This window comes from Coregonus clupeaformis, unplaced genomic scaffold (assembly GCF_020615455.1).
Source record: "Coregonus clupeaformis isolate EN_2021a unplaced genomic scaffold, ASM2061545v1 scaf0042, whole genome shotgun sequence".
NCBI classification, from domain to species: Eukaryota; Metazoa; Chordata; class Actinopteri; order Salmoniformes; family Salmonidae; genus Coregonus; species Coregonus clupeaformis.
Window position 1 is genome coordinate 1,049,445 of NW_025533497.1, and position 27,180 is coordinate 1,076,624.

Consider the following 27,180-nt stretch of genomic DNA (forward strand, 5'->3'; position numbering starts at 1 on the left):
TTCAACACAATTGGTAACCAGTAACTTGCTGTGATTATTCCCAAATAAACAAATAAGGAATTCATAAGCTATTGTGTTTACATAAGAGTCATTACCATTTTACCACATACATTCAAAGTAAATACACTCTGTACCTAAGGAGAATTGGGAATATCATTTTGACGTATATTTTTTATATTTTTAATGTTAATTCATAAGATTTTACATGGGTCAGTTCCTACAATGAATTCCACCCCCGTCTGTACCATAAAATAAAGTGCTAACCAGTAGTCTAATACTTGACCAGTCACACTATATTGACCCAAATGATGAGGGGGAAAAAACAACTGGTATTCCCAGTGGACCTAACTGGGTCATGTTCATTAGAGACAAAACGGACTAAAACAGGACTTGTCCAATAAGAAGCGCTTAATTTAATTTTCTGTGCGTGATCAAATGAACACAACCCCGGTGAGGGGAAATGCCAACAGGGCTAGGCGACGGCCCAACATGGTTATGTTATGGAGGAGAGCATTAGTGTGAACTCCAGTGTTGCAGCGCTTGCCAATCTAAACACCAGTGCTTGTGTAAAAGGCGTTACGGAAAATAAGACTGTTTATTATAAAATCAGGCCGTTCTGTTGTGCTTTCAGTTGGGGAAATCCCCTAGTAGCTTAGTGAGTAAGAAACTACAATTACATTATTGGTCTGTATGGATACCCACAATGCATCATATTCAAAAGATATGGTTTATTGAAAGGAATGTATTTAGAGTCCATTTAGCTTGAAATATACATTTAGTGGCCTGTTTATTAGGTACACCACCCCGTTCACAAAAATGGATCGCTCCTACAGTCAGTGAGTCACTTGCCAATGGCTTGCTATATAAAGCAGGCAGACAGGCATCAAGGCATTCAGTTACTGTTCGATTGAAAGTTAGAATGGGCAAAACGAATGACCTAAGTGACTTTGAGCGTGGTATGTTAGTCAGTGCCAGGTGCGCCGGTTCCAGTATCTCAGAAACTGACAGTCTCCTGGGCTTGTCTAAGGTTTACCGAGAATGATGCGACAAACAAAAAACATTCAGTCAGTGGCAGTCCTGTGGGCGAAAACAGCTCGTTGATGAGAGAGGTCGAAGTACAATGGCAAGAATCGTGCAAGCTAACAGGCGTGCCACAAACAAGCAAATAACTGCACAGTACAACAGTGGTGTGCAGAACGGCATCTCGGAACGCACAACTCGGCGGTCCTATTGCAGCAGACGATCACACCAGGTTTCACTCCTATAAGCTAAAAACAAGAAGAAGTGGCTCTAGTGGGCACGCGATTACCAACACTGGACAACTGATGAGTCTAACTTGTTATAGCATGCATGTCACACTACAGTTGGGAGCTTTAACATACATACCATTAGCTAATGAGCTTTATTACATTACTTGGGTTTTCTCTTCCATATCTGAGAAGGGCCAACATAGTTGTCTTGTTCTCAACCCTATGAGAGTAGTAGGGGATAACTGGATGGATATCAATAACAGATCAATGTTGCAAATCGGATAGACAAAATCCTAAAGTACCTGGACAGAGTCTACATTATTTTGCAGTGTTTGGACTAAAAAGTCAGCTGCTTTTCCCTTTTCAATAAATTACAGATCGTGTCATATTTCAGATGAGTCAAATGATGAATAGGTGTGAATAGAGGAGTTCTCCATTTGCTGTCTGGCTGGAGTACTTCCTGATTAGATGCGTTCCTTTTAGCTCCCCCTGTGGCACGGGGTGGGCAGAGTTTGAACATTGATCATTCCATTGATCACAAAGTGAAACTCTTCCCATCCGGGGTACTGGGTGAGCTAAAACAAAACCAGCACACATTGACACAGGAATGAAGAACGCAGAAAGAGAGCAGATAACCTCGCCATTTCGACTCTTGTCAAATGGTGGTGGATCATCCAACCAGAATCTTTGGCCTCAAAGCCAGTCCTTGCACCATCGAAAGTATCAAGCAGCCTTGAAAATGAAAACCATCTCCATGAAAAAGGACCTTTGGACACATGTAAGCTCGAGCCCCATCCAGCAGAAGGGGGTAGAATTCCAGACTCCCACACCCCCTGGGTGACCCCGGGGTTGGTGACCTAGTCCTGGTCCAGTCTGATCGGGGAGGACCTGATCATGACCAGGTCACTGCCAAGGGTCCGTACGGTGCTGCAGGTTGTAGTTCTGAAGCTCAATCTGGTCCTTTATCTGGTTGATCAGAATCTGAGACAAGAGGATCCCCACCAGCTAACGAGAGAGAGAGAGAGAGAGAGAGAGAGAGAGAGAGAGAGAGAGAGAGAGAGAGAGAGAGAGAGAGAGAGAGAGAGAACACAGGAAAACAATAGAGGCTGGGTGAGCAGAGAAGTGACTTTAGAGAAGTAACTTAACGTGGTTCCTGACCCTCTCTAAACTTATAGATGATTTGCCCATAAAATTACAATGTGAATCTAAATAGACCAGGGCTGGGATCGATTCAAATTGAAGTCAGTCAATTCAAGAAGTAAACTGAAATTCCAATTCAACAATTGAAAGAACGGCATCTACTTTCAATGATTTCTCAATGAACTGAAAAGGAGAAGCTATTTATTTCAAATGTTTTGAGTTGAAGGAATAGAGTGACATCAATTCGGATTGACCCCAACCCTGAAATGGACTATTCAAGTGTGTGTGTGTGTGTGGTGATGTCTACCTGTGGGATGGCCAGACCCAGGGCGATGCCCCCTAGCATTAACAAGTTGCTGTGGATCCAGTTAACCAGCTTGTCGATGCAGCCATTGGTGTGGATGAAGGCACCAGCCTGCAGGAATGGCAGCTCCTGCATCCCCTGACCACACATTGTGTTAATGACCAACTGAAGAGAGAGGGGGAGTGAGAGAGGCAGAGAGAGAGAGGCAGAGAGAGAGATACATTTGAATTACAATGCACGTGCACGAGAATGCATAAGCATGTACATGAGCATGTACAGTGAGGGAAAAAAGTATTTAATCCCCTGCTGATTTTGTACGTTTGCCCACTGACAAAGACATGATCAGTCGATAATTTTAATGGTAGGTTTATTTGAACAGTGAGAGACAGAATAACAACAAAAATGTTATAAATTGATTTGCATTTTAATGAGGGAAATAAGTATTTGACCCCCTCTCAATCAGAAAGATTTCTGGCTCCCAGGTGTCTTTTATACAAGTAACGAGCTGAGATTAGGAGCACACTCTTACAGGGAGTGCTCCTAATCTCAGTTTGTTACCTGTATAAAAGACACCTGTCCACAGAAGTAATCAATCAATCAGATTCCAAACTCTCCACCATGGCCAAGACCAAAGAGCTCTCCAAGGATGTCAGGGACAAGATTGTAGACCTACACAAGGCTGGAATGGGCTACAAGACCATCGCCAAGCAGCTTGGTGAGAAGGTGACAACAGTTGGTGCGATTATTCGCAAATGGAAGAAACACAAAAGTCCTGTCAATCTCCCTCGGCCTGGGGCTCCATGCAAGATCTCACCTCGTGGTGTTGCAATGATCATGAGAATGGTGAGGAATCAGCCCAGAACTACACGGGAGGATCTTGTCAATGATCTCAAGGCAGCTGGGACCATAGTCACCAAGAAAACAATTGGTAACACACTACGCCGTGAAGGACTGAAATCCTGCAGCGCCCGCAAGGTCCCCCTGCTCAAGAAAGTACATATACACGCCCATCTGAAGTTTGCCAATGAACATCTGAACGATTCAGAGGAGAACTGGGTGAAAGTGTTGTGGTCAGATGAGACCAAAATGGAGCTCTTTGGCATCAACTCAACTCACCGTGTTTGGAGGAGGAGGAATGCTGCCTATGACCCCAAGAACACCATCCCCACCATCAAACATGGAGGTGGAAACATTATGCTTTGGGGGTGTTTTTCTGCTAAGGGGACAGGACAACTTCACCGCATCAAAGGGACGATGGACAGGGCCATGTACCGTCAAATCTTGGGTGAGAACCTCCTTCCCTCAGCCAGGGCATTGAAAATGGGTCGTGGATGGGTATTCCAGCATGACAATAACCCAAAACACACGGCCAAGGCAAGAAAGGAGTGGCTCAAGAAGAAGCACATTAAGGTCCTGGAGTTGCCTAGCCAGACCTTAATCCCATAGAAAATCTGTGGAGGGAGCTGAAGGTTCGAGTTGCCAAACGTCAGCCTCGAAACCTTAATGACTTGGAGAAGATCTGCAAAGAGGAGTGGGACAAAATCCCTCCTGAGATGTGTGCAAACCTGGTGGCCAACTACAAGAAACGTCTGACCTCTGTGATTGCCAACAAGTGTTTTGCCACCAAGTACTAAATCATGTTTTGCAGAGGGGTCAAATACTTATTTCCCTCATTAAAATGCAAATCAATTGATAACATTTTTGACATGTGTTTTTCTGGATATTTTTGTTGTTATTCTGTCTCTCACTGTTCAAATAAACCTACCATTAAAATGATAGACTGATCATTTCTTTGTCAGTGGGCAAACGTACAAAATCAGCAGGGGATCAAATACTTTTTTCCCTCACTGTACATGTGCACGCACACACACTTTTGCGTGCACACGCATAACGGTGCAAAATGTACTTTCCTTTATAACGGTTTGCAACTATATAGTATTTTAATAGGGCTAGTTTAAGTGCCCTGTGCTCTGTTGAAACTAAACCACATTTGACAATAAAGTGGAACATAAAAATAGCACACTTAACTGTAGTCTGTCATAATTTAACCACTGTAACAAGTTGTTGGCAAGACGATTGTAATACCCCAAGGCACCGATCTCTAACCCCTGACCTCATCTTTAGACAGCAGGCAGCAGGAGAAGGGAACAGAGCAGCGCTCTCGGCTGGGGTTGTCTGTGGTGCAGTTGAAGTACATGTTCTGAGACCAGTCAGTGTAGGTGACACCTCCACAACAGCTGAACTGAGGAGACGAGGACAAACACGTCCTTGGTAATGGGCAGACTGTATAGCTTGGTAATGGGCAGACTGTATAGCTTGGTAATGGGCAGATTGTATAGCCTGTGTTGTCAACGGCTGTCAGTCTGTATCTGTGTGCAACTTGTTGTTAGGTCAGTGTGGTGTGTAGATGTTGTCTTTTACCTCAAGCGCTTGTGAGACACATTCGTGAGTAAGGCCAATACAGTGAACTAAACTGTTGTTCTCAGGAAGTTGAAGGCTGATAGAGGGTCATCTCAAAACCTAGACCAAATCTTACAGAGACCCTTTAATACTGAATAAACAGTAGTGAAACTACCATCTCTGTACAAAACGTATTGAGTTCAACGTGTATTATTTTGGGAACAACAAGTATTACAGTGAGAATGTGTTGTTTTCCAGTTATATGGGGTCCACTCCTCACCTCTTTCTGACCAAAATCGATGAGGTTCTGTAGGTCAATGTCATCCCTATAATGAACGATGGCATTGTTGATGATCTCACTCACTTTATTCCGTGCCTTTAGAAGAGACAGAAAAAAAGAGGACAGCCATTCGCTTTAAATAATTTGTTTAGTCAATCAACTAATACACTCAATTGTACCCTGAGTAAGACAATATTGTAAAGTCACAAGCAGGGGCCAATGAATTACACACATTTATTTATCCTGAGTAAATCCTGGTAATATAACATAATACCCCATAGTTAGAAAACAGTGCTGCCTTTCTTTGAGCTGCGTTCTATCTTTTGAGCCATCTCTTCACACACATGCGCAAACACACACACGCAAGCAAGCAGGCACAGTCGCACGCTCACACTCAAAGTATACACGTAGTACATTCCTCTGAAAACCAACAGCCCGCTGCTGGATGAATTAAATCGACCGGTGAAGTTAAATTGAAGGCAACTAGCAGCAGAGGGCGCTCTCTGGCCACAAGTCACTGACAGACTACAAAACCTCCCTCTTCTAAATTTACATTTGCATTTTTATCGTTATCATCATGTTTTTGACCCTTATCTTACGGTAATGACTTGAATTAACTGATATGAGCACTAATTGAGCCAATAGAACATTAGAAAGCCTACCATATTCAACAGTCACAATTGATGAAAATCAAAAGCATGGCTTTCGTTGGCTGCTCTTGTAAATATTGTATCTTCACGGCAAATCTTTCTCTTTTAATGATTCCTATCTTCCTCTTGTTGTTGTATATATGCTGTGTGTAAGTTTCAATTACACAGATTTTATGCTGCAGAAGAACTGCCCTTTGGGGACAGTAATAATCTATTGAATTGATCTCAAAGAGAGATGTTGCACTTTAACATGAACTGGTGAATGACAGTAAATTGGGACCTGGTCAAGGTATAATTGCCTAGCTAGAGGCAGGGGTGGAGGGGACGGGACACATGGGAAGGAGTTCCCAGAGTAAAAATCTTAGGGGGAACCGACATTTACAGTTTATTTTAGGGGATAAAATGCTGCATGATACAACCAATAGCAGGATTTCCCATAGTGATACCCCCATAATACTATCCTTTCCTAGTGGAGATACAGTACCTTATCTGAGAAGACGAAGCCCAGGATGCCTGCAGCCAACTGCAGCAGAAAGATCATAGTCAGAAAGATGCAGAACTGGAGGAAAGAAAGAAAGAAAGAAAGAAAGAAAGAAAGAAAGAAAGAAAGAAAGAAAGAAAGAAAGAAAGAAAGAAAGAAAGAAAGAAAGAAAGAAAGAAAGAAAGAAAGAAAGAAAGAAAGAAAGAAAGAAAGAAAGAAAGAAAGAAAGAAAGAAAGAAAGAAAGAAAGAAAGAAAGAAAGAAAGAAAGAAAGAAAGAAAGAAAGAAAGAAAGAAAGAAAGAAAGAAAGAAAGAAAGAAAGAAAGAAAGAAAGAAAGAAAGAAAGAAAGAAAGAAAGAAAGAAAGAAAGAAAGAAAGAAAGAAAGAGAGAGAAAGGAAGAGTTAATCATTTGTTCAGTCTGAGGGCATGTCACTCAAGTCTTATGGATAAGAATGCATTAGTCTTGTAATCTTTCAAGGGTCAAAACCGCCATCAGCAGATAACCTGAGGAGGACTAAAGTATCTCATACTAAGCTATTAATTGATAGAGCACAGCACAGCTCATAATTGGCAGTGGTCCAGTTCCAATATTTTTTGAATGCATCCTTCCTTCCTGCCTTCCTTGAGGTAAAGATCACTGATTTGTACATTTGGCTATTTGAAAGCACCATTTGTATTTTATTGCTTTCACCCACCAAACCTTAACAGATCACTGATTACTTCAAAGTAGGTAGGCTTTTATTTATCAAATATTTTAAAAGTCTGCATTGTTGGGAATAGGCTCGTAAGTAAGCATTTCACAGTAAAGTCTACACCTGTTGTATTTGGTGCATGTGACAATTTTATTTGATTTTGATTTGAGGATGCTCTTTTAAAAAGAGTTAGAAGTGGACAAGACCACTGACCGTTTGTAGGAGGCAGATGTTCTCTCGGAGTGAGCCCACACAGCCACAGAAGGTGATGAAGAACATGAGCACCCCCACGATCAGCAGCAGGATGGCAGGGTCCACCGCTAGACAGGCCATGGCTGCCTCTGGGAGGGAGAAAGAGAGGGAGAGAAGGGACAGAAAGAGTGAGAGAGTGGAGAGGACAGAGAGAGCGAGAGAGAAATAAATTATCTCAACAGAGAAAAATGACCTCCTGTGTGCTACCTATATCCCCCCACTAGAATCCCTATACTTTAATGAAGACAGCTTCTCCATCCTGGAGGGGGAAATCAATCATTTCCAGACCCAGGGACATGTACTAGTCTGTGGTGACCTAAATGCCAGAACTAGACAAGAACCTGACACCCTCTGCACACAGGGGGACAAACACCTACCTGGAGGTGACAGCATTCCCTCCCCCATATGCCCCCCTCGGCACAACTACGACAACATAACCAACAAAAACGGGTCACAACTCCTGCAGCTCTGTCGCACACTGGGTATGTACATAGTCAATGGTAGGCTTCGAGGGGACTCCTATGGTAGGTACACCTATAGCTCATCTCTTGGCAGTAATACCGTAGACTACTTTATCACTGACCTCAACCCAGAGTCTCTCAGAGCGTTCACAGTCAGCCCACTGACACCCCTATCAGACCACAGCAAAACCACAGTCTACTTGAACAGAGCAATACTCAATCATGAGGCATCAAAGGCTAAGGAACTGAATAATATTAATAAATGCTATAGATTGAACGAAAGTAGTGTGGAAACCTACCAAATAACAATTAGGCAACAACAAATTCCATCCCGTTTAGACAACTTCCTGGATAAAACGTTCCACTGTAATAGAGAAGGTGTAAACTTGGCAGTAGAAAACCTAAACCGTATATTTGACCTCTCAGCTTCCCTATCAAATCTAAAAATCTCTAACAGAAAACCGAAGAAAAGTAACAACAGTGACAAATGGTTTGATGAAGAATGCAAAAACCTAAGAAAGAAATTGAGAAACTTATCCAACCAAAAACATTGAGACCCAGAAAACCTGAGCCTATGCCTTCACTATGGTGAATCACTAAAACAATACAGAAATACACTACGGAAAAAGAAGGAACAGCATGTCAGAAATCAGCTCAATGTAATTGAAGAATCCATAGACTCTAACCACTTCTGGGAAAATATTAAAACACTAAACAAACAACAACACAAAGAGCTATCTATCCAAAACGGAGATGTATGGGTAAACCACTTCTCCAATCTTTTTGGCCCTATAACAAAGAACAAACAACAAAAAAATATACATGATCAAATGCAAATCTTAGAATCAACTATTAAAGACTACCAGAACCCACTGGATTCTCCAATTACATTGAATGAACTACAGGACAAAATACAAACCCTCCAACCCAAAATGGCCTGTGGTGTTGATGGTATCCTAAATGAAATTATAAAATATACAGACCACAAATTCCAATTGGCTATACTTAAACTCTTTAACATCATCCTTAGCTCTGGCATCTTCCCCAATATTTGGAATCAAGGACTGATCACCCCAATCCACAAAAGTGGAGACAAATCCTACCCCAATAACTACCGTGGGATATGCGTCAACAGCAACCTTGGGAAAATCCTCTGCATTATCATTAACAGCAGACTAGTTCATTTCCTCAGTGAAACAATGTACTGAGCAAATGTCAAATTGGCTTTTTACCAAATTACCGTACGACAGACCACGTATTCACCCTGCACACCCTAATTGACAAACAAACAAACCAAATCAAAGGCAAAGTCTTCTCATGCTTTGTTGATTTCAAAAAAGCTTTTGACTCAATTTGGCATGAGGGTCTGCTATACAAATTGATGGAAAGTGGGGTTGGGGGAAAAGCATACGACATTATAAAATCCATGTACACAAACAACAAGTGTGCAGTTAAAATTGGCAAAAAACACACATTTCTTTCCACAGGGCCGTGGGGTGAGACAGGGATGCAGTTTAAGCCCCACACTCTTCAACATATATATCAACGAATTGGCGAGGGCACTAGAACAGTTTGCAGCACCCGGCCTCACCCTACTAGAATCTGAAGTAAAATGTCTACTGTTTGCTGATGATCTGGTGCTTCTGTCCCCAACCAAGGAGGGCCTACAGCAGCACCTACATCTTCTACACAGATTCTGTCAGACCTGGGCCCTGACAGTAAATCTCAGTAAGACAAAAATAATGGTGTTCTGCATGCAGAATTCTGTAAAAATATCCTACGTGTACAACGAAAAACACAAAATAATGCATGCAGAGCAGAATTAGGCCGATACCCACTAATTATCAAAATCCAGAAAAGAGCTGTTAAATTCTATAACCACTTAAAAGGAAGCGATTCCCAAACCTTCCATAACAAAGCCATCATCTACAGAGAGATTAACTTGGAGAAGAGTCCCCTAAGTAAGCTGGTCCTGGGGCTCTGTTCACAAACACAAACAGACCCCACAGAGCCCCAGGACAACAACAACAACATAATTAGACCCAACCAAATCATGAGAAAACTAAAAGAGAATTACTTGACACATTGGAAAGAATTAACAAAATAACAGAGCAAACTAGAATGCTATTTGGCTCTAAACAGAGAGTACACAGTGGCAGAATACCTGACCACTGTGACTGACCCAAACTTAAGGAAAGCTTTGACTATGTACAGACTCAGTGAGCATAGCCTTGCTATTGAGAAAGGCCTCCGTAGGCAGACCTGTCTCTCAAGAGAAGACAGGCTATGTGCACACTGCCCACAAAATGAGGTGGAAACGATTAGTTACCGGAGTGTAACTCCAGTTCTATGAGTGGAGCGGAGCCCCATAGGGGAGCTCTGCTCCTAGTGGTTTACCCTCTGCCCTAAGGCAGCAGCAGCCTGAGACAAAATTATGCACACACCTACAGCCAATAGGAGTACAGGTGTCCCTATAAGAGGGGATGCCTCCCCTCAATCAGCCTCCCGAGATATTTTTCTTCAGCGAGACTAGAGAGGGTCGGCAGGGCCTTAAGTCCTATGGGGCTCCGCTCCACTCATAGAACTGGAGTTACACTCCGGTAACTAATCGTTCTATATCGTGGAGCTCCGCCCCATAGGGGAGCTCTGCTCCTAGTGGTTTAAGGCGGAGCGTAGCGCTCCAAAATGTACTCCCTGCCGAGCCTAACACTTCCCATCGAAACGAGAAAGTCAGGCCTAGCAATGGCTGTAACCGAGTCCCGCAGTACTGCAACTAAAAACCCCTACGGGCGTCACAATATACCGCGTCATCGGTTAAAAAACCCGCCCCACCTAGTCCAATGGCAATGCCAATGACTAGTGGGCAGATCACCAGAATAGAAGCCATACTAATCTGTACTAGCAGATAGATGTGCCTCAATATCCTGTGAAAACACTACCGACCACTAATGGAATGACATCAAGTGTCACTCTACATTGTGAACGCGGTAGACCGCCTCACTCACTCAATGGAATCCTAGAGATTAGTGAGCAGGAACAAAAACATGAGTCATACTAACTGAACAAGCAGATAGATGACCTCACATTCTGTTAATCAACGCATGCCTCTACTGTACTGACCCTGTCAGTCAGGATTCATGCCACAAAATATGTTTTCTTATCCAAAGCGGACCTGATGGAAACCCTGTCCATAGTCCTGCTTTTCCCTCTCTTCCTAGCTCAAGATCTCCCTTCAGCTATGCTGAGTACAGACCGAGCCAAAGAGTTAGAAAACACATCTGTCAAAAACACGTCTTCCTAACCAAAGCGGACCTGATGGAAACCTGTCCACAGTCCTGCTTCTCCTCTCTTTCTTGCTCAAGATCTCCCTTCAGCCACGCTGAGTACAGATCGAGCCAGAGAATTAGAAGACATATCTAAAAGATAGAAACGGATAAATGGAGACGGCGTCGACCAGGATGCTGCTCTACAGATATCTTCTACTCCTGTTCCTCTGAAAAGGGCAGTAGAAGCCGCTACTCCACGAGTGGAGTGAGCTCTGATACCCTGAGGAAATTGCCGCCCTGCTTCCTCATAAGCTGTCTCAATGCCTTCACAAAGCCAGTGAGACAACCTCTGTTTTGAAAGTGGTCTACCTAGTGCAGCCGCACCGTGACACACAAACAACTGAGGCGATGACCTAATCGCTGCTGTGCGCTTGACGTAACACGCCAAAGCGCGTACCGGGCACAGGCGATGGAGCTTTTCCTCACTCCTCTCTATGAGGAGGAGGAGAAAAAGCCCACAGCTCCACGGTTTGTGACCTATATGAACTCTTAATAACCTTCGGCACAAATGCCGGGTTAGGACGTAACACTGCTCTGCTCAGGTCACCATTGATGGCCAAGCAGTCAGGTCTCGTCGAAAGAGCACACAAATCACTGACCCGCTTAGCTGTAGTCAAAGCGAGCAACAGTGCTGTCTTTATAGACAGCATCTTGAGGGGTATTTGATTCAATGGCTCGAACGGCGACTTACATAGCGCTCGAGTACCAAAGCCAAATCCCACTGAGGAAGCGTGACTCTAGGTGTTGGCCTAAGTCGCCGCGTTCCTAATAGGAAGCGTTTCACTAGAGGGTGGCTAAAGACATTGTCTCTGCCAAAACCCTCATGACAAGCTGAAATCGCTGCTGCAAACACTCTAATCGTGGCAGGCGATTTTTGCTTATCAAACATGAGCTGTAGAAAAGAGAGAATACTCTCCACCTGACAGCTCATGGGGTCTACACCTTGTGTGACACACCATCGTGAAAACACGTTCCATCTACTGGCATACATCTTAGAAGTGGAACTGGCACGTGAACCCTGTATGGTCCTGATCACTGCATCAGATAACCCACGGCGCTCTAGCCTGTCCCTCTCAGCAGCCAGGCCTTCAGTGGTTGGCCGATTATGGGCAATTTCCCTATCGTGCCAGCCGCCTGAGATAACGCGTCCCGTCGATGTGGAATTGGCCAAGGTGGCGCAATCAACATCTGACTCATCTCCGCAAACCACGGAGCCCCCGGGCGATCGGGCGCTATCAGTATCACTGACAGCCCCCTGACCTCACCCTGGCTAGCAGTGGGAGAATGCAGGACAGCGGAGGGAATGCATACAGGAGAACTCTCGGCCACGGTTGGTGCGCAAAGGCGTCCCTTCCCAGTGGCGGTTCGTCCTGTTCCCTCAGAGAGAACCACAGAGGACATTGCGCGTTCACGCGTGACGCGAATAGGTCCACCTCGGCTCTCCCGAATTGTTCCCAAATCTGGAGAACAATGTCTGGATGCAGACACCACTTGTCGTCTCGAGGACCCCCTCTTGACATGAGGTCTGCTCCTACGTTCAAGTAGCCCGGAATGTGTGCTGCTCTCAATGAGCGAAGGTGCTCGTGAGCCCACAGCCACAATTCCTCTGCCGCCCGATGGAGAGCAGGAGACCTGACTCCTCCCTGGCGATTTATGTGGGCTACTGTGGTCCGGTTGTCTGACCAGACCAGCACATCGCGACCCCGAAGGGTAGACGCGAAGTGGGTCAGAACCAGTCGAACCGTTTCCAACTCCAGGAGGTTGATGTGACGACCTGATTGAGGCCACACACCTCCTATCGCTTGTGTCTGACATGTCCCTCCCCATCCCGTCAGGGACGCATCCGTGAATACTGGGATTGAGAGGACACCTTTCCTATCGGGACTCCGTGCGTGAGAACGTGCAAGTTTCTCCAATAGTTTAGGTCTGCACTGAGCGAGAGGGGAACCACCACCAACCGATGACGTTGACGCAATGGGTCTAGTCTTAGTTGGGCGAACCATCGCTGCATCCTGCGCATATGCAGGAGTCCCAGCGGAACCACAGAGTGGGCTGACGACATGAGACCCAAAAGTGACATGATCGACAGCGCCGTCACCGTGTGATTCGGACGACACTTCCTTAGGGCTAGCAACAAGGCTACCCTTCGGGGGTCCGAAATTCGAGCCCTCATCCTCACAGTGTCTAGCTGTATCCCCAGGTAGACAATCTGATGAGTGGGCCAGGGCGCGCTCTTTTTCCAATTCACAGCAAACCCCAGACTTGTGAGATGCATCACTGTCTGTGTTGTGTGAGTGATCGCCAGCTCTGCTGACGGGGCGAGAACCAGTAGGTCGTCCAGGTAGGCTAGTAGCCGTATTCCCTGACGACGCAACGGTTCCAATGCCGCCTCCACACACTTGGAAAATGTGCGAGGTGCCAGGGCGTACCCAAATGGCATCCTCGTGTATTCGTACGCCACCCCTTGAAAGGCGAACCGCAGAAACTTCCTGTGACGCGGCTGAACCGGCACATGAAAGTACGCGTCCTTTAGGTCTATGCTCGTACAAAAGTCCCCTCTCTGGACACATTCCAGCAGACGTTTTGTCGTTAGCATTCGGAAGGGCCGTTTGGTTATGCTCTCGTTGAGAATGCGTAAATCCAAAATCGGCCTCACTCCCCCCGTCTTTTTGGGCACTAGGAAATAAGGCGAATATAGCCCTTTGTTCCTTTGCTCCCGGGGAACTACTGTCACCGCCTCCTTCGCCAAAAGTTCCGTAATCTCTGTCATCAGAGCGGCCACTTTGTCTGGCGTTTTCATCACCGTCTCCACCACTCCCCTGAACGGGGGTGGGGTTCGGTGGAATTGGAGAGCATAACCCTTCTGCCACGTCTGTTCTAGCCAGCGTGAGAGGGTGCAGCTTCTTCGCCACTGCCAGCAATGCAGAGAAAGTGGCTGGGCGCGAAGCTGTGGTGCATCCAGTAGGAAGGACCTGTATTCCTCTATGGCCCTTACCGCCACTGTTCCCCAACATTGAAGTGGTGGAACAGCCCAAGGTGGGCCTCCCGTGAAAGGGAGAGGAACTATCAATGCGTTCTGAGAAAGAAAGAGGAGTAGGGACGTCGGTTAAACCCGTAACCGTCGTATTCCTGCCCTCCTTGAACGCATCGCGGGTTTGAATTGCACTGACCGAGGCCACAGCCTGCGGCAGGGCACCATCCCCAGCAAGCGATTGCGTCATCTTAGGTGTCTGCAATTCGCTATCAGAGCCCTTCACTACAGTACTCCTAGAAGTCTGTAGTATGAGGTCTCTATGAGGTAAAACAAGGCGGCGCCTTGATACCTTCTTAACTTTCACCTTCTGTGTGTGTTCAACTCTGCACCCCTGGTGGGTTGATTCACGCTCAGTGTGGTGAGTACTGGCTCGTTCTGTCAGGGGAGCTGATACTTTGGTTATACCCATAACGCTAGTAATCCTGCCCTCCGTGAACGTAGCATGGGTCTGAATCGCATTAACCGAGACCTTGGTCTGCGATAATGTGCCGTCCCCAGATAGCTGCTGTGTTACAACGCCTGGGGGCGCCGATACTCTGGGCACCTTGGTGACCGCGGTAATCGGGCCCTCCGTGAACGCAGCATGGGTCTGGCTCGTACTAGTGGAGACCTTAGTCTGTGCTAGTGCGCCATCCCAAATAGCGGCTGCGTCCTCATGTCAGAATCTGACCGGGACTGCTGCCTTCTATGTAAAGCACTTCTTATACGTGAAGTGTGATGTGACGACCTGATTGAGGTCTTCTGGATACCTACTCTTAGTGCCTGTTCAGCAACGCACCCTCGGTGGGCTGAACGGCTCTTAGAGTGGTAAGGAAGAGAGGGTGAGATTTGAACGCTCTCGGACGTATTATGGAAAAGAGGCTCTTTTTTGACAAAGTCAGGTGGAGCCAACTCTTTATTAAACACATCAACAAAGGCATTAACATCAACACCCATCCCTTCAACCGAAGGGTGGGGGGGAACAGTGGGCACGTTCGACACCATCGATGCGTCCTCCATCCTCTCCCCCGCGTCCCGTCACGTACGCCTCCTCTTGCCTCCCTTGGAGGGCCAGGTCGGCGTCCTCGTCACCTCCCTCGCCGGCTGTAGTGGGGCTACCGTAGCTGCTGGGAGGGCCGGGCCCGTTCCCTTGCTGCTCGTGGCCGCCGGATGACGCCGATTACGCCGCCTCGTCGTAGACCCCGGTCTACTTAGAGGGGCGGAGGTAGATGGCCTTTGGGGAGGAGGGGGGCCGAGTCGTCCTGCCAACGGCAGGTGCTTGGCCAACTGCTTCTTCTCCTCCTCTAACTTAGAAAAACGCTCCATCGCCTCTTTGACTGCGACCCCAAAGAGGCCGTCGTCAGAGAGGGGGGCGTTCAAGAGAGACGTCCTGTCTGCCTCTTTCATGGATGTCAATGACAACCAGAGGTGTCGTTCCCCGACCACCGAAGTGGCCATGGACCTCCCCGCGCAGACTGCGGACGCCTGTGTCAGGTGGAGTATGGCGGCAGAAATTCTGGACGCCTCCTCCACCTCCTCCGGTGCCATCTCTGTCTTACCCGTGGTTAAACGAAACAGAGAGGCCGCCAAGAGGGCAATGTTATTAGCTGCTGCTACAGCTTGGGCTCCCAACCCAAAAGACTTCTCTAACAGCGACGCTGTGAGTCGGTCCTTCTGGGATGGCAACGTGGCCTTCTTGGAAGAGGGCCAAGGGCTCGAACCCGGTACGAGATACGCCGCCATGGCGCTCTCTAACCTGGGGATTCCCTGACCCTGAAACCTTCCTTCCACTCTCGTGAATGGGAGATACGCTTTCACAGGCGAACGCGCCGCTAAAGGTGCCTCCCACGAGCCCTCAACGTACCTAGCCAAAGAAGGCATGGCAGGAGCCACTGGCTCTGCCGCCTTCCTTGGCCTGGAATAAGGACCGCCCTCCATCATATCAACCTCCGGTGCGGAGGGAAGAGGGGGCAGCCTTATTACCAGCCGTTGAGCAGCTCTCTCAATGAGACCCGGAAAATCTGATCTCAGAGAGGCTGCAGCGAAAGAGAGAGCTTCTGATCTCTCAGAGCTCGTATCCCTTCGCTATAGGGACTACAAGCCCTCTCGCTCTCCAAAGGAAAGGGGGGCTTGAAAGTATGAGGGACGGGGTCCGACTGTTCCATTGGAATGCCAGACCCCTCCTCAAAGTCCCTATCTTCCCCCGAGTCTGCGCCGTCGGACGACACCTCTGAAGCAGAGGCTAGTATCGACAGCACATCCTCAAGGGGGATGTCCTCCCTGAAAAACGCCCAACGCTGCTTCCTCTCCTTTAAAGAAAGGAGGGCGCAGGAGGCGCAATTCGGGGGACTGCAGACGCCTTCCTTGGCATGCTGGGATCCCAAACACACGAAACATAGGTCGTGGTGGTCACCGGCCGCCATGGAAGTGCATCTGCACTGAGCTCTGAAAAGAGCTTTTGGGGGTGGAAAATCTCCCGGTGTGCTCATTTAGACGACGTTGATGACTGAAATATCAACGGCGTTATTTTCTCGTCCTGAGTCTTCGTGCTTCGTCTCTTCTTGGCTCTTCAGTCTAGTCATCCAGTCGCTGAAGAAAAAGGGAGGCTGATTGAGGGGAGGCATCCCCTCTTATAGGGACACCTGTACTCCTATTGGCTGTAAGTGTGTGCATAATTTTGTCTCAGGCTGCTGCTGCCTTAGGGCAGAGGGTAAACCACTAGGAGCAGAGCTACCCTATGGGGCGGAGCTCCACGATATAGAACTGAGCTGCACTTCCTAACCTCCTGCCAAATGTATGACCATATTAGAGACACATATTTCCCTCAGATTACAGAGATCCACAAAGAATTAGAAAACAAACCCAATTTTGATCAACTCCCTTATCTACTGGGTGAAAAACCACAGTGTGCCATCACAGCAGCAATATTTGTGACCTGTTGCCACAAGAAAAGGGCAACCAGTGAAGAACAAACACCATTGTAAATACAACCCATATTTATGTTTATTTATTTTCCCATTTGTACTTTAACTATTTGCACATTGTTACAACACTGTATATAGACATAATATGACATCTGAAATGTCTTTATTCTTTTGGAACTTCTGAGTGTAATGTTTACTGTTAATATTTATTGTTTATTTCACTTTTGTTTACTATCTACTTCACTTGCTTTGGCAATGTTAACATACGTTTCCCATGCCAATAAAGCCCTTAAATTGAAAATTGAAATTGAGAGAAAGAGAGAGTGGAGAGAGGACAGAGAGAGAGTATGCGTGGGGCCAAAGAGTGAGTGAGTGAGTGCGAGAGAGTGTGTGTGTGTGTGTGTGTGAGTGAGAGAGAGAGAGAGAAACAGCACATAAAACCTGTTGAATGTCTCATTCTCAAAGCACATTCAAATAAATGTTCAAGGACCAATCAGTAACCTTGATTTGTTTTCCTATTTACAGTGACTGAAGTTGGTTCTTATCTTAGAAGGAATTACAAACATAATGGGTAGATTCATCAGACCTTTTTGTTTGCATTGCATTGGCCTATTGAACTCAGTATGAAAGCACCACTACAATGCCATACAAACTTCTCTGGAAATTCACACTGAATGTATGCATCGATTGAGCCAATGGAGGATCACTTACCGGCATGTTTCATCATCCTTGCGTAAACGCCAATAGACATCATAACCAATGAGATCATCTGACAAAACGAAAAGAAAAAAAAGAGGTCACAATGTTATTTTGCTTGTTATAAATAGGCATATGGAGTAGAACGATATGAGAGTAGACTATACATGAACCTGGACATAGTGTGTCCTTATGAAGGTATGACAGTCTCAAAGGAGGAGAACAGGAGGGATTTACAAAAGGTCCAACGCAGACGTTTTGATCTCAATATCAAATCATTTCGGGGTAACAATTAAGTAACTTACTATGATTGTATATTTTTGACCATTTTAATTGAAAACAAAAATACCTTCTTAGCTATGATCAATTTCTCAAGCAAGAATTTTGCTAGGATTGTCTGGGAGTGGTTTGAGTGTGGAGGGGAAAACTCAAAACTAGCCGTTATTGGCAGAGAGGTTTGGAAGTCTATTACCAAATTTACCGCCTTGTGATGTCACCAGACAGCTCTTACACTAAAAGGGCATTATCATTTTCCACAATTTCACAGTTTTATTCCAACCTCAATGTGGAAATCTATGTAAATGTGATATTTCAGTTTCATTTTTATAAATTTGCAAACATTCCTATAAACCAGTTTTTGCTTTGTCATTATGGGGTATTGTGTGTAGATTGATGAGGGGGAAAATCAATGTAATCCATTTTAGAATAAGGCTGTAAGGTAACAAAATGTGGAGAAAGTCAAGGGGTTTGAATATTTTCCAAATGCACTGTAAAACACAGTAAGGAGGTATGTGAGAAACAGCTCACTCTGGAAATGGAACTCAGCTCCTTTAAGAGCAGACCATAGTTTTAAATAAATAAATAAATACAAAAATAAAAATAAATAAAAAAAACTCTATGGAGCAGACACACACAGCCAGGCAGGGAGGAAGGAGCTAGGTTATGTCACTCTGCTGAAGTGAAACTTAACATGCCACTACAGAAACTTTAAGCTGCTTTTCAGAACCAGAATCACCTCCCACCCTGGAGACCTCTGAATTGTATAAAACATTTTATTTTTGTTTTCTGTCTGATTCTGAGGAGAGAGAGAGAATACACATCCACACAGCAGAGTGGAGAGAGAGCGAGAGGTTACTGTAACAGGTGAGGATAAATCATCTTCCTGTTACACACGTCCTGCTATTAATCCTTTCTGGTTAAAGTCTGATAAGTAACTCTACGGTGAAATTCAGTAAAATGATGATGCTTTAGAATGAAGAGCTGACTTATTCAAATTAAGATAAGCACTTATCTTACATGACTTGTCCAGGAAGTCAGTTCATGGCTATATTTTATTGTGTTCCAGAAATGGCATCCCCCAGTAGTCTGCTGTCTGAAGAGCAGTTCCTGTGTTCCATCTGTCTGGATGTGTTCACTGACCCTGTCACCATTTCATGTGGACACAACTTCTGCATGGCCTGTATCAGCGGATACTGGAATACCACTGACCTGTGCCAGTGTCCAATGTGTAAGCAGAAGTTCTACACCAGAACAGAGCTTCGCGTCAATACTTTCATCGCTGAGATGGCTGCTCAGTTTAGAAAGTTGGTTCAAGTGAAAGCTCCCAGCAGCCCGGGTGAGCAGCCTGCCGAGCCTGAAAAACTGTCCTGTGACGTCTGCACTGGGAAGAAGCTCAAGGCACTGAAGTCCTGCCTCCAGTGTCTGACCTCCTACTGTGAAACTCACCTGCAGCTTCATGAGATAGCCCCAGCACTGAAGAGACACAAACTGATCGACCCTGTGGATAACCTGGAAGATAGGATGTGCAAGAAGCACAACAGACTCCTGGAGCTGTTCTGTAAGACTGACCAGACGTGTGTGTGTCAGTTCTGCACAGAGACTGACCTCAAGACTCACCACACCGTCCCTCTAGAGGAAGAGTTTGGGGAGAGGAAGGCTCAGCTGGGGAAGACGGAGTCACAAGTGCAGCAAATGATCCTGGAGCGACTGCAGAAGGTAAAGGATATCAAACGCTCAGTGGAGGTCAGCAAGAAAGACGCAAAGCGAGAAATAACAGATGGTGTGCAGGTCTTCACTGCTCTGGTGCAGTCCATTGAAAGAAGCCAGGATGAGCTCATTGAGATGAAGAAGAAAGCAGCAGAGAGGCGGGCTGAAGGGCTCATTAAAGAGTTGGAACAGGAAATCACTGAGCTAAAGAGGAGATGCACTGAACTGGAGCAGCTCTCACACACCGAGGACCACCTCCACCTAGTCCAGAGCTTTCCATCCCTGTGCTCCCCCATGAACACCAGGAACTGGTCTAAGATCAGTGTTTACAGTGATCTGTGTGGGGGGAACTTAAGGAGAGCTGTGTCTCAGCTGGAGGAGACAGTTACAAAAGAGATGTTGAAGTTGTGTGATGCTGAGCTGAAGAGGGTGCAGCAATGGTCAGTGGATGTGACTCTGGACGCTGATACAAGACATCACTATCTTGTTCTGTCTGAGGACGGGAAAAACTGAGAGATGGATACAGGCAACATACTCTCCAACATGACCCAGAAAGGCATTGGAATGTTCCCAGTGTCATGGAAAAGGAGGGCTTCTCCTCAAGAAGATTCTACTACGAGGTGCAGGTTGAGGGAAAAACGACTTGGTTTTTGGGACTAATTAGAGTCCTCAAACAGAACCTTGCTATTACGGTCCCCTGATAATGGATTCTGGATTGCACGATTCATAGATGATCAGTTTTATCCTATTGGTGGCACTCGTGTCTGCCTTCAGAAGAAGCTCAGGAGAGTGGGGGTGTTTGTGGATTATGAGGAGGGTCAGGTCTCCTTTTATGATGTGGAGAACAAGTCTCATATCTTCTCTTTCATTGGCGACACTTTCACTGAGAAACTCTATCCATATATATAATATAATATAATATATAATATAATATAATATAATATAATAATAATATAATATGCCATTTAGCAGACGCTTTTATCCAAAGCGACTTACAGTCATGCATGCATACATTTTTTTTTTGTGTATGGGTGGTCCCGGGGATCGAACCCACTACCTTGGCGTTACAAGCGCCGTGCTCTACCAGTTGAGCTACGGTCATTATGATGATGGTGGTGACAACTCAGCCCCATTGGTCATCACTCCTGTCAATCACACAGATTGATGATGAAATGGGAAAGCATTCATTTTCAGTAAGCACCCTGCAGAGGTATAGTAGGCCTACTCGAGTCCTGGACTTTTCATGACTCTTAATTCAACCAGTGAGGGGACTTGAACTCAGACTCAACCACTAGTAACTTAAGCCTTGCTCACACTGCAGGCCTTCATGCTCAAATCAGTTTGGTTTTTCAAATCCGTTTTGGAATACTGACTGTCCAAAACAGCAAGTTACAAGTGACCAAATCAGATGTATGTGTTCAGAAAGCTACACTAGTTGTCATAATAACGACAGGTGTGTGAGCAGTGGTGTAGGCTGATTGGTGGTGGTGCTCGTGCTTCCTATCATGCAGAAGTTATGTAGCAAGCTAAGGTGACAACAATGCCTGCCATCTACGTTTTCCAGTTGCTTTGAATGTTCAAAATCAAAGTGTAAGAACACTTTTAAAGCCTCAAAGGCTAAGATGATCCAACTTTAAAAACAAGTCCTTTTTGGCTAGCCACAATAGTCAACAAGCTAGCTAGGTAGCTTTTTAGCACTCATTTGTTTATAAACAATTATCAACCTAATTAGCTACCACATGTTCTTGTCAAACTGTCAGAGTAGCTAGCAAGCAACAAGAGATGCCAAATAACTGTCTAAAAACCACTTGAGGGCAAATAAATCAGATTTGACCTTTCAGAGACAAGTCGCATGGCCAGGAATCAGATTTGTATCTGACTTCATTGAAATGTGGCTTGAAATATCCTATTCCATTTGCTGTTCAGACTGCAGGAAAAAGAACAGAATTGAATGGGATATGCAAAAAAAAATTACTCAGTAAAATCCTTGAAATTGTTGCATTTATATTGGTCCTCTGTAGCTCAGCTGGTAGAGCATGGCGCTTGTAACGCCAGGGTAGTGGGTTCGATCCCCGGGGCCACCCATACACACAAAAAAATATGCATGCATGACTGTAAGTCGCTTTGGATAAAAGCGTCTGCTGAATGGCATATTATTATTATATATTATTATATTGTTGTTCAGTATACTAAGCTAGCTGTCTTTCATTACGCTGTGAACTGTAGCTTGAAAGATTGTCGAACCACAAGCTTTAGCATAAGCAAGGGACAAGTGACTCAACTCGAACGGTAGGGACTTGGGACTCTAGTGGGACTTGAGGTTTAGTCACTTGACTACAACACTAGCACTGTGTACGTAACTTAAAGCTTAATCTATTTTTTTCTGTGCAGCTTTTTTTTTAATGGGTCTGTATCTGATCATTAGTTTTGAACATGTACAATCAGACTTATATTGCATTAAAACACATGTGAAATTTGATTGATTCAGTGTACATACCTTTCCTGGGAGTGGCCATTTCTGCCACAAACACTCGTGCAAGATATGTCAGAACAGAACAGAACCATTGTAAAGTGTGCTGTGGTATTTACACTAGTTTTAGTCAGAGTGAGTAAACGTGGCATACAATGCAAAACTAAATTGATTCTCAAAAACACAGTTTAGAAAACCGAGAATCATATAATGGAACCGACGAACAACGTTCAACTAGTGACTTTATCCATAATAGGCTGATGAAGGGTCACAGTTCAGAAGTAGCGAGTTGGAAATGTTCGCGTTCGACTAAATAAACACAATTTGACAGCGACTTTTTACTCCACCCTGCAGCTTCACCAACATAACAGGGAGCCCACATCAACCCCTCTCCCACTCTAGTATCCAGTTACCACACCTTGCACTTTGGAGGGAAATGCCTAGTCTGTCCTCTGAGTAAGGACTAGTCTTCCTCTGCACAAAGGAGGCTAAATGGATAGTTTACAAAATCAAACACTGTTGTTATGTATGCAAAGATAGAGTGAGAGTAAAATCTTGAGCCATCTATCGAGTCATTAGTTTGAGTTGAGCGATTCATTGGTTGTGGTGTAAATTCTGCCCTCCAACTTATTTGGGAAAAATGGAAACAGAAAATAAGCAGCCTTTCCACAGCTCTGTACCTCAAATGGAATTATCATGTCCTCACTAGAGATAGAAATCTTCCTTGGTGGTTTGTTCAGATAACCTCTCACACCATAGTTCACATATGTAGCAATATTGATGACTCCCTTGCTGTTTTTTGCAACAATGCTTTTAACAGTCTACGGATGACGTTACACGTGTCCTTCCAGACACATTCTCCAGCTAGCCAGAGGGGGTGAAAAACAACGTCAACAATGCATTCCTCACAGCCGGAGATGCGAGTTTTGACAAGATCTTATCCTGTTTGCACAAGGCCGAAGAGTAGCTCTTCGACTCGTGCTCATAGCTTGTGGTACATTGTGATGGACTGGACTGTCACAATCAGGAGTTTGCTTTTGTAATGTCCCTGTTCAAACTTGTAAATCAATGTAGAAGTGGCCAGGGGTGAAGATGGGAGGAAACCTAGTTCCATCCGCGTTCCGGGAGTGAAATCCTTTTGACATGTAAAGAATAGTTTAAGGTGAATTAAATTATTTTACATTAGTGTGTTCCTGAGTTACTCTTTTTCCATGTCCACTCCTGCAGTTGACCCATGTAGTAAATTTAGCAGATGTAATGATACTATTATTGTACATAATGAAGAATCAAACATCCGGATGTGGGCACACTGACACTGTAGCCTACATGTTGTTTTGCTCATTGCTAACCTCAAGCCCTGTCATTTCCTGTCTATGAATCTGCCTTTATCTGCTATGCATAGGAAGGCCTAGCTCTGGTCCCATCACACAACCAAAGAGTTGCCTCTGCTAGTTAATTAACTCCTCTCCGTTAGAAGAGGAATGCTTACTCACACCTTGGACGAGAGCGAAGTTGTTAGTGGAGGAATGCGTACTAACATCCTGGACCAGAGCTATGGTGTTAGTAGAGGGATGCCTAGTAACACCCTGGACCAGAGCTAAGGCGTTAGTAGAGGAACGTCTACTAACACCATGGACCAGAGCGAAGGTGTTAGTAGAGGAATGCGTACTAACACCCTGGACCAGAGCGAAGGTGGGCCAACGTTTATGCTAGGTTTCTGCTACAAGTTATGGAATGTAAATACAGCAAAACTGGACATAAATCCATGTCAAAGCATATTACCACTGCAAAGCAGTACGGACTAAAACCCAACACTGGAAATCCCCGTCTGCAATAACAAGGCTGCTTGTTCTTGGGGTCTTAGTCAGAAATCCCCTTACAGTGTTGAACAGTGAGTGGAAGTTACAGTTCCCCCAAGCACCTGACAGTAGGCTGACACTTCTGTATTATAACTTTGCATAGTTTCCAAACTAGTAGCAAAAGTAGCAAAATCAGTCGGCGTGCTGACAATCACCCATTATCCTACGATCAAGATAAACAAAGCAGATGTCATAAGATCAGGACAATTCAGAGTGGCACATTTTTTTAAACTTACAAATATATATATTTTAAGGTTTTTCTATTGAACAGATAGTGAGAGAGGATGGCAGTGGGGAAAGAGAGAGAGAGGTTGTGTCAAAGGGCACTAGGACAGATTCTAATCTATGCCGTCACTATAGACATGTGTGCCAAAGACTGCGGCACAAACACTAGACCAGCCAGGCCACACAAAATAACTTTTTATTTGGTCAAACTATTGCATTGGTCTGACAGTGGAGCCAAGGCATGCGATGATTCCCTATGCTGTGTGATGTTAAAGCAGGGCCCATATTATCAAAGGTATGAACTCAATAATAATGGATATTTCAAAGAGCTCCTATCTCCTTATGTGTCATAGGTCCCTCAGAACAGCGCCGACACAAGTGTCATCACCATCAAAGGCACATCAGTGCTTGGTGACACAGTGCTTGGGGAAAAAAAGGAGGATGGGGTCCTCCTCATATATTTTGATACAAATTGTGAAGAAAAGCTCATTCAAAAGGAAAAATTAGTTTCTGATAGTCAAACATGAAAAATGCAACTGTAACAAGCATTCGATCAGGTTTGCAACAAAAAAATGTAAAGAGCAAATAGCCCTCTCACAGAACTGCTTCATTAGCTTTCTAGGATTTGATTGAAGGCATAATTGATACACTCATTTAACTGCTAAACAGATTTGGAGAGGAAAATGCATGGGCCCCCTTCTCACAGAACCCCATGTTGCACCATCAGCATATGAACAAATGAAACTTTGTGCTGCTTGGCAACAGCGTGGTTAAAAAAAAGAGCTGTGACAGTGGACTGGCATATAAAGAGCAGTGTATAATGGAGTTGTGTTTACTGCTCCTAATGGTTTTCACATTGTTATTGAAATGAGAGTCTGGATCCACTCTATTTAAACATTATTAATTTACATCTAAACATATTCTAGCAGCAAACATCTTATCAACACTAGGTCCATTATTAAAGGAGTAAAATTGGTTATTTAAACACAAATGACAGTTTCAAAACAAGGTGACACTTAGACCAATGAGAGAGCTGCAAGGTATGTGCAGGCATTCCTTAGCACACCTGTAGCCCCATTCCTCACCATTATCACTGCTGTGATGTTGTCACTGCTGTTTAAACATGTTCCTCAGAAAATAAGCACTCCTTTAGTATGACACTAGCAGGAGTCACTGGTGTCAAACATGAAGCAGAATACAACCTCTACTTCTCTATCATATACTCCTTTGAATAGGCAATATTGGTTATTTTCCATGGTTAAGGATTGATTTGGATTGTTTTCTTCTAGCATAGAAGCAAAGGCATAAAAAAAAATAGCAAAATGTTTAATCATATTGAATATGTTGCCGAAGGTCAATGGTTTGAAAAACCTGCCCAGTGAAAGGTCACTGAACTATTTTTTGGAGGCAGGCTTTTGATATCATACATGATTGTATCACATAACTATTTTTCTTATGTTGTGGAACATTTGTAGGCTATGTGAGGCTTAGAAAGAATGTGTCTTGTTTGTGAGGCATGTTTTCTCATGCATTCACACAATAATAAACTAACAGCCTAAATCAAAGATTAACCAGTCCTCACAGCTAAGTAGCCTAAATTACTGGAAGTTGCTCACGTCCAATGAAGGCTGTAGTCTAACAGCAAATTGATATTTATAATTTGTACAATGAAAATGAGTGCGTAAACTTGAGTTAGGCAGAGTGAGGTGCACAGATTACGCAAAATCACCAGAAATCTAAACATATTAAATACTTACCCAAAATATTAAGTTAAAAATAAAAAGTAGATATTTCACAAATGGGCTGACAAAGCTGAACTCTTCATCATAAGAAGACAGCGCGGCTCTTTTCCCCATGGTTAAAAATCAGAATGCCCAATCCGTGCGTAAATGTAGGCTATCAAATTCCGTGGTCTTTCCGCAATACGTCCAGATACATAAACGCATTCATACGTGAGTTTATAGGTACTTTTTATTTACGGAGTGAAGTACAGTAGTCTACGTTGTAGGGCGAGTCACTTCTCACACTCGGCGGTGCTGGATTCCTATTACATTTCCTTATTCAGTCAAGTCTAGAGAAAATAGGCTACATACACAACAGAGATACGAGCAAAAGCCTGCAGCCGCAGGCGCAGCGCAACCTTGGGTTTGTAAAGAAGAGGGCGTCTTTCTCTATATTGTGCGACGTGGGTCACCTGTTTCAAAGTTGCTAGTGCTGCTGTGATTAATGATTGACGGATGTAGCCGAATGTCAAATCAAATCAAATCAAATTGTACAATGAAATGCTTACTTACAAGCCCTTAACCAACAATGCAGTTTTAAGAAAAATAAGTGTTAAGTAAAAAATAGATAACAAAAAAATTAAAAATAAAAATAATTAAAGAGCAGCAGTAAAATAACAGTAGCGAGGCTATATACAGGGGCTACCAGTACAGAGTCAATGTGCGGGGGCACAGGTTAGTCGAGGTAATTGGGGTAATATGTACATTAAAGTTAAAGTGATACTAAACAGAGAGTAGCAGCAGGGTCAGGGGGGGAGGGGAATGCAAATAGTCCCCCTAGCCATTTGATTAGCTGTTCAGGAGTCTTATGGCTTGGGGGTAGAAGCTGTTAAGAAGCCTTTTGGACCTAGACTTGGCGCTCTGGTACAGCTTGCCGTGCGGTAGCAGAGAAAACAGTCTATGACTAGGGTGGTTGGAGTCTTTGACAATTTTTAGGGCCTTCCTCTGACAACGCCTGGTATAGAGGTCCTGGATGGCAGGAAGCTTGGC

At 44.7% G+C, this 27,180-nt stretch overlaps 1 protein-coding gene across 1 annotated transcript; it reads right to left on the reverse strand.

The window, feature by feature from the left end:
- Nucleotides 1-927: 927 nt before the first annotated feature.
- On the reverse strand, nt 928-26,544 carry LOC121543376 (tetraspanin-33). The gene is made up of 8 exons (XM_041853194.1): nt 26,167-26,544; nt 17,885-17,942; nt 7,411-7,538; nt 6,509-6,583; nt 5,375-5,470; nt 4,808-4,936; nt 2,698-2,859; nt 928-2,255 (listed from the first exon to the last, which is right to left on the reverse strand). Exons 1-8 carry the CDS (start codon nt 26,263-26,265, stop codon nt 2,154-2,156), a joined length of 849 nt encoding a protein of 282 aa, XP_041709128.1. The 5' UTR covers nt 26,266-26,544; the 3' UTR covers nt 928-2,153.
- Nucleotides 26,545-27,180: the final 636 nt, after the last annotated feature.

Excerpts from the sequence above, each read along its gene's own strand:
- LOC121543376 (XM_041853194.1), bottom strand. The coding sequence starts at position 26,265 with ATGGGGAAAAGAGCCGCGCTGTCTTCTTATGATGAAGAGTTCAGCTTT. Across the intron at positions 17,943-26,166 it reads TTTTTAACTTAATATTTTGG|ATGATCTCATTGGTTATGAT; the intron begins GTAAGTATTTAA and ends TCGTTTTGTCAG. Across the intron at positions 4,937-5,374 it reads TCGATTTTGGTCAGAAAGAG|TTCAGCTGTTGTGGAGGTGT; the intron begins GTGAGGAGTGGA and ends TCGTCTCCTCAG.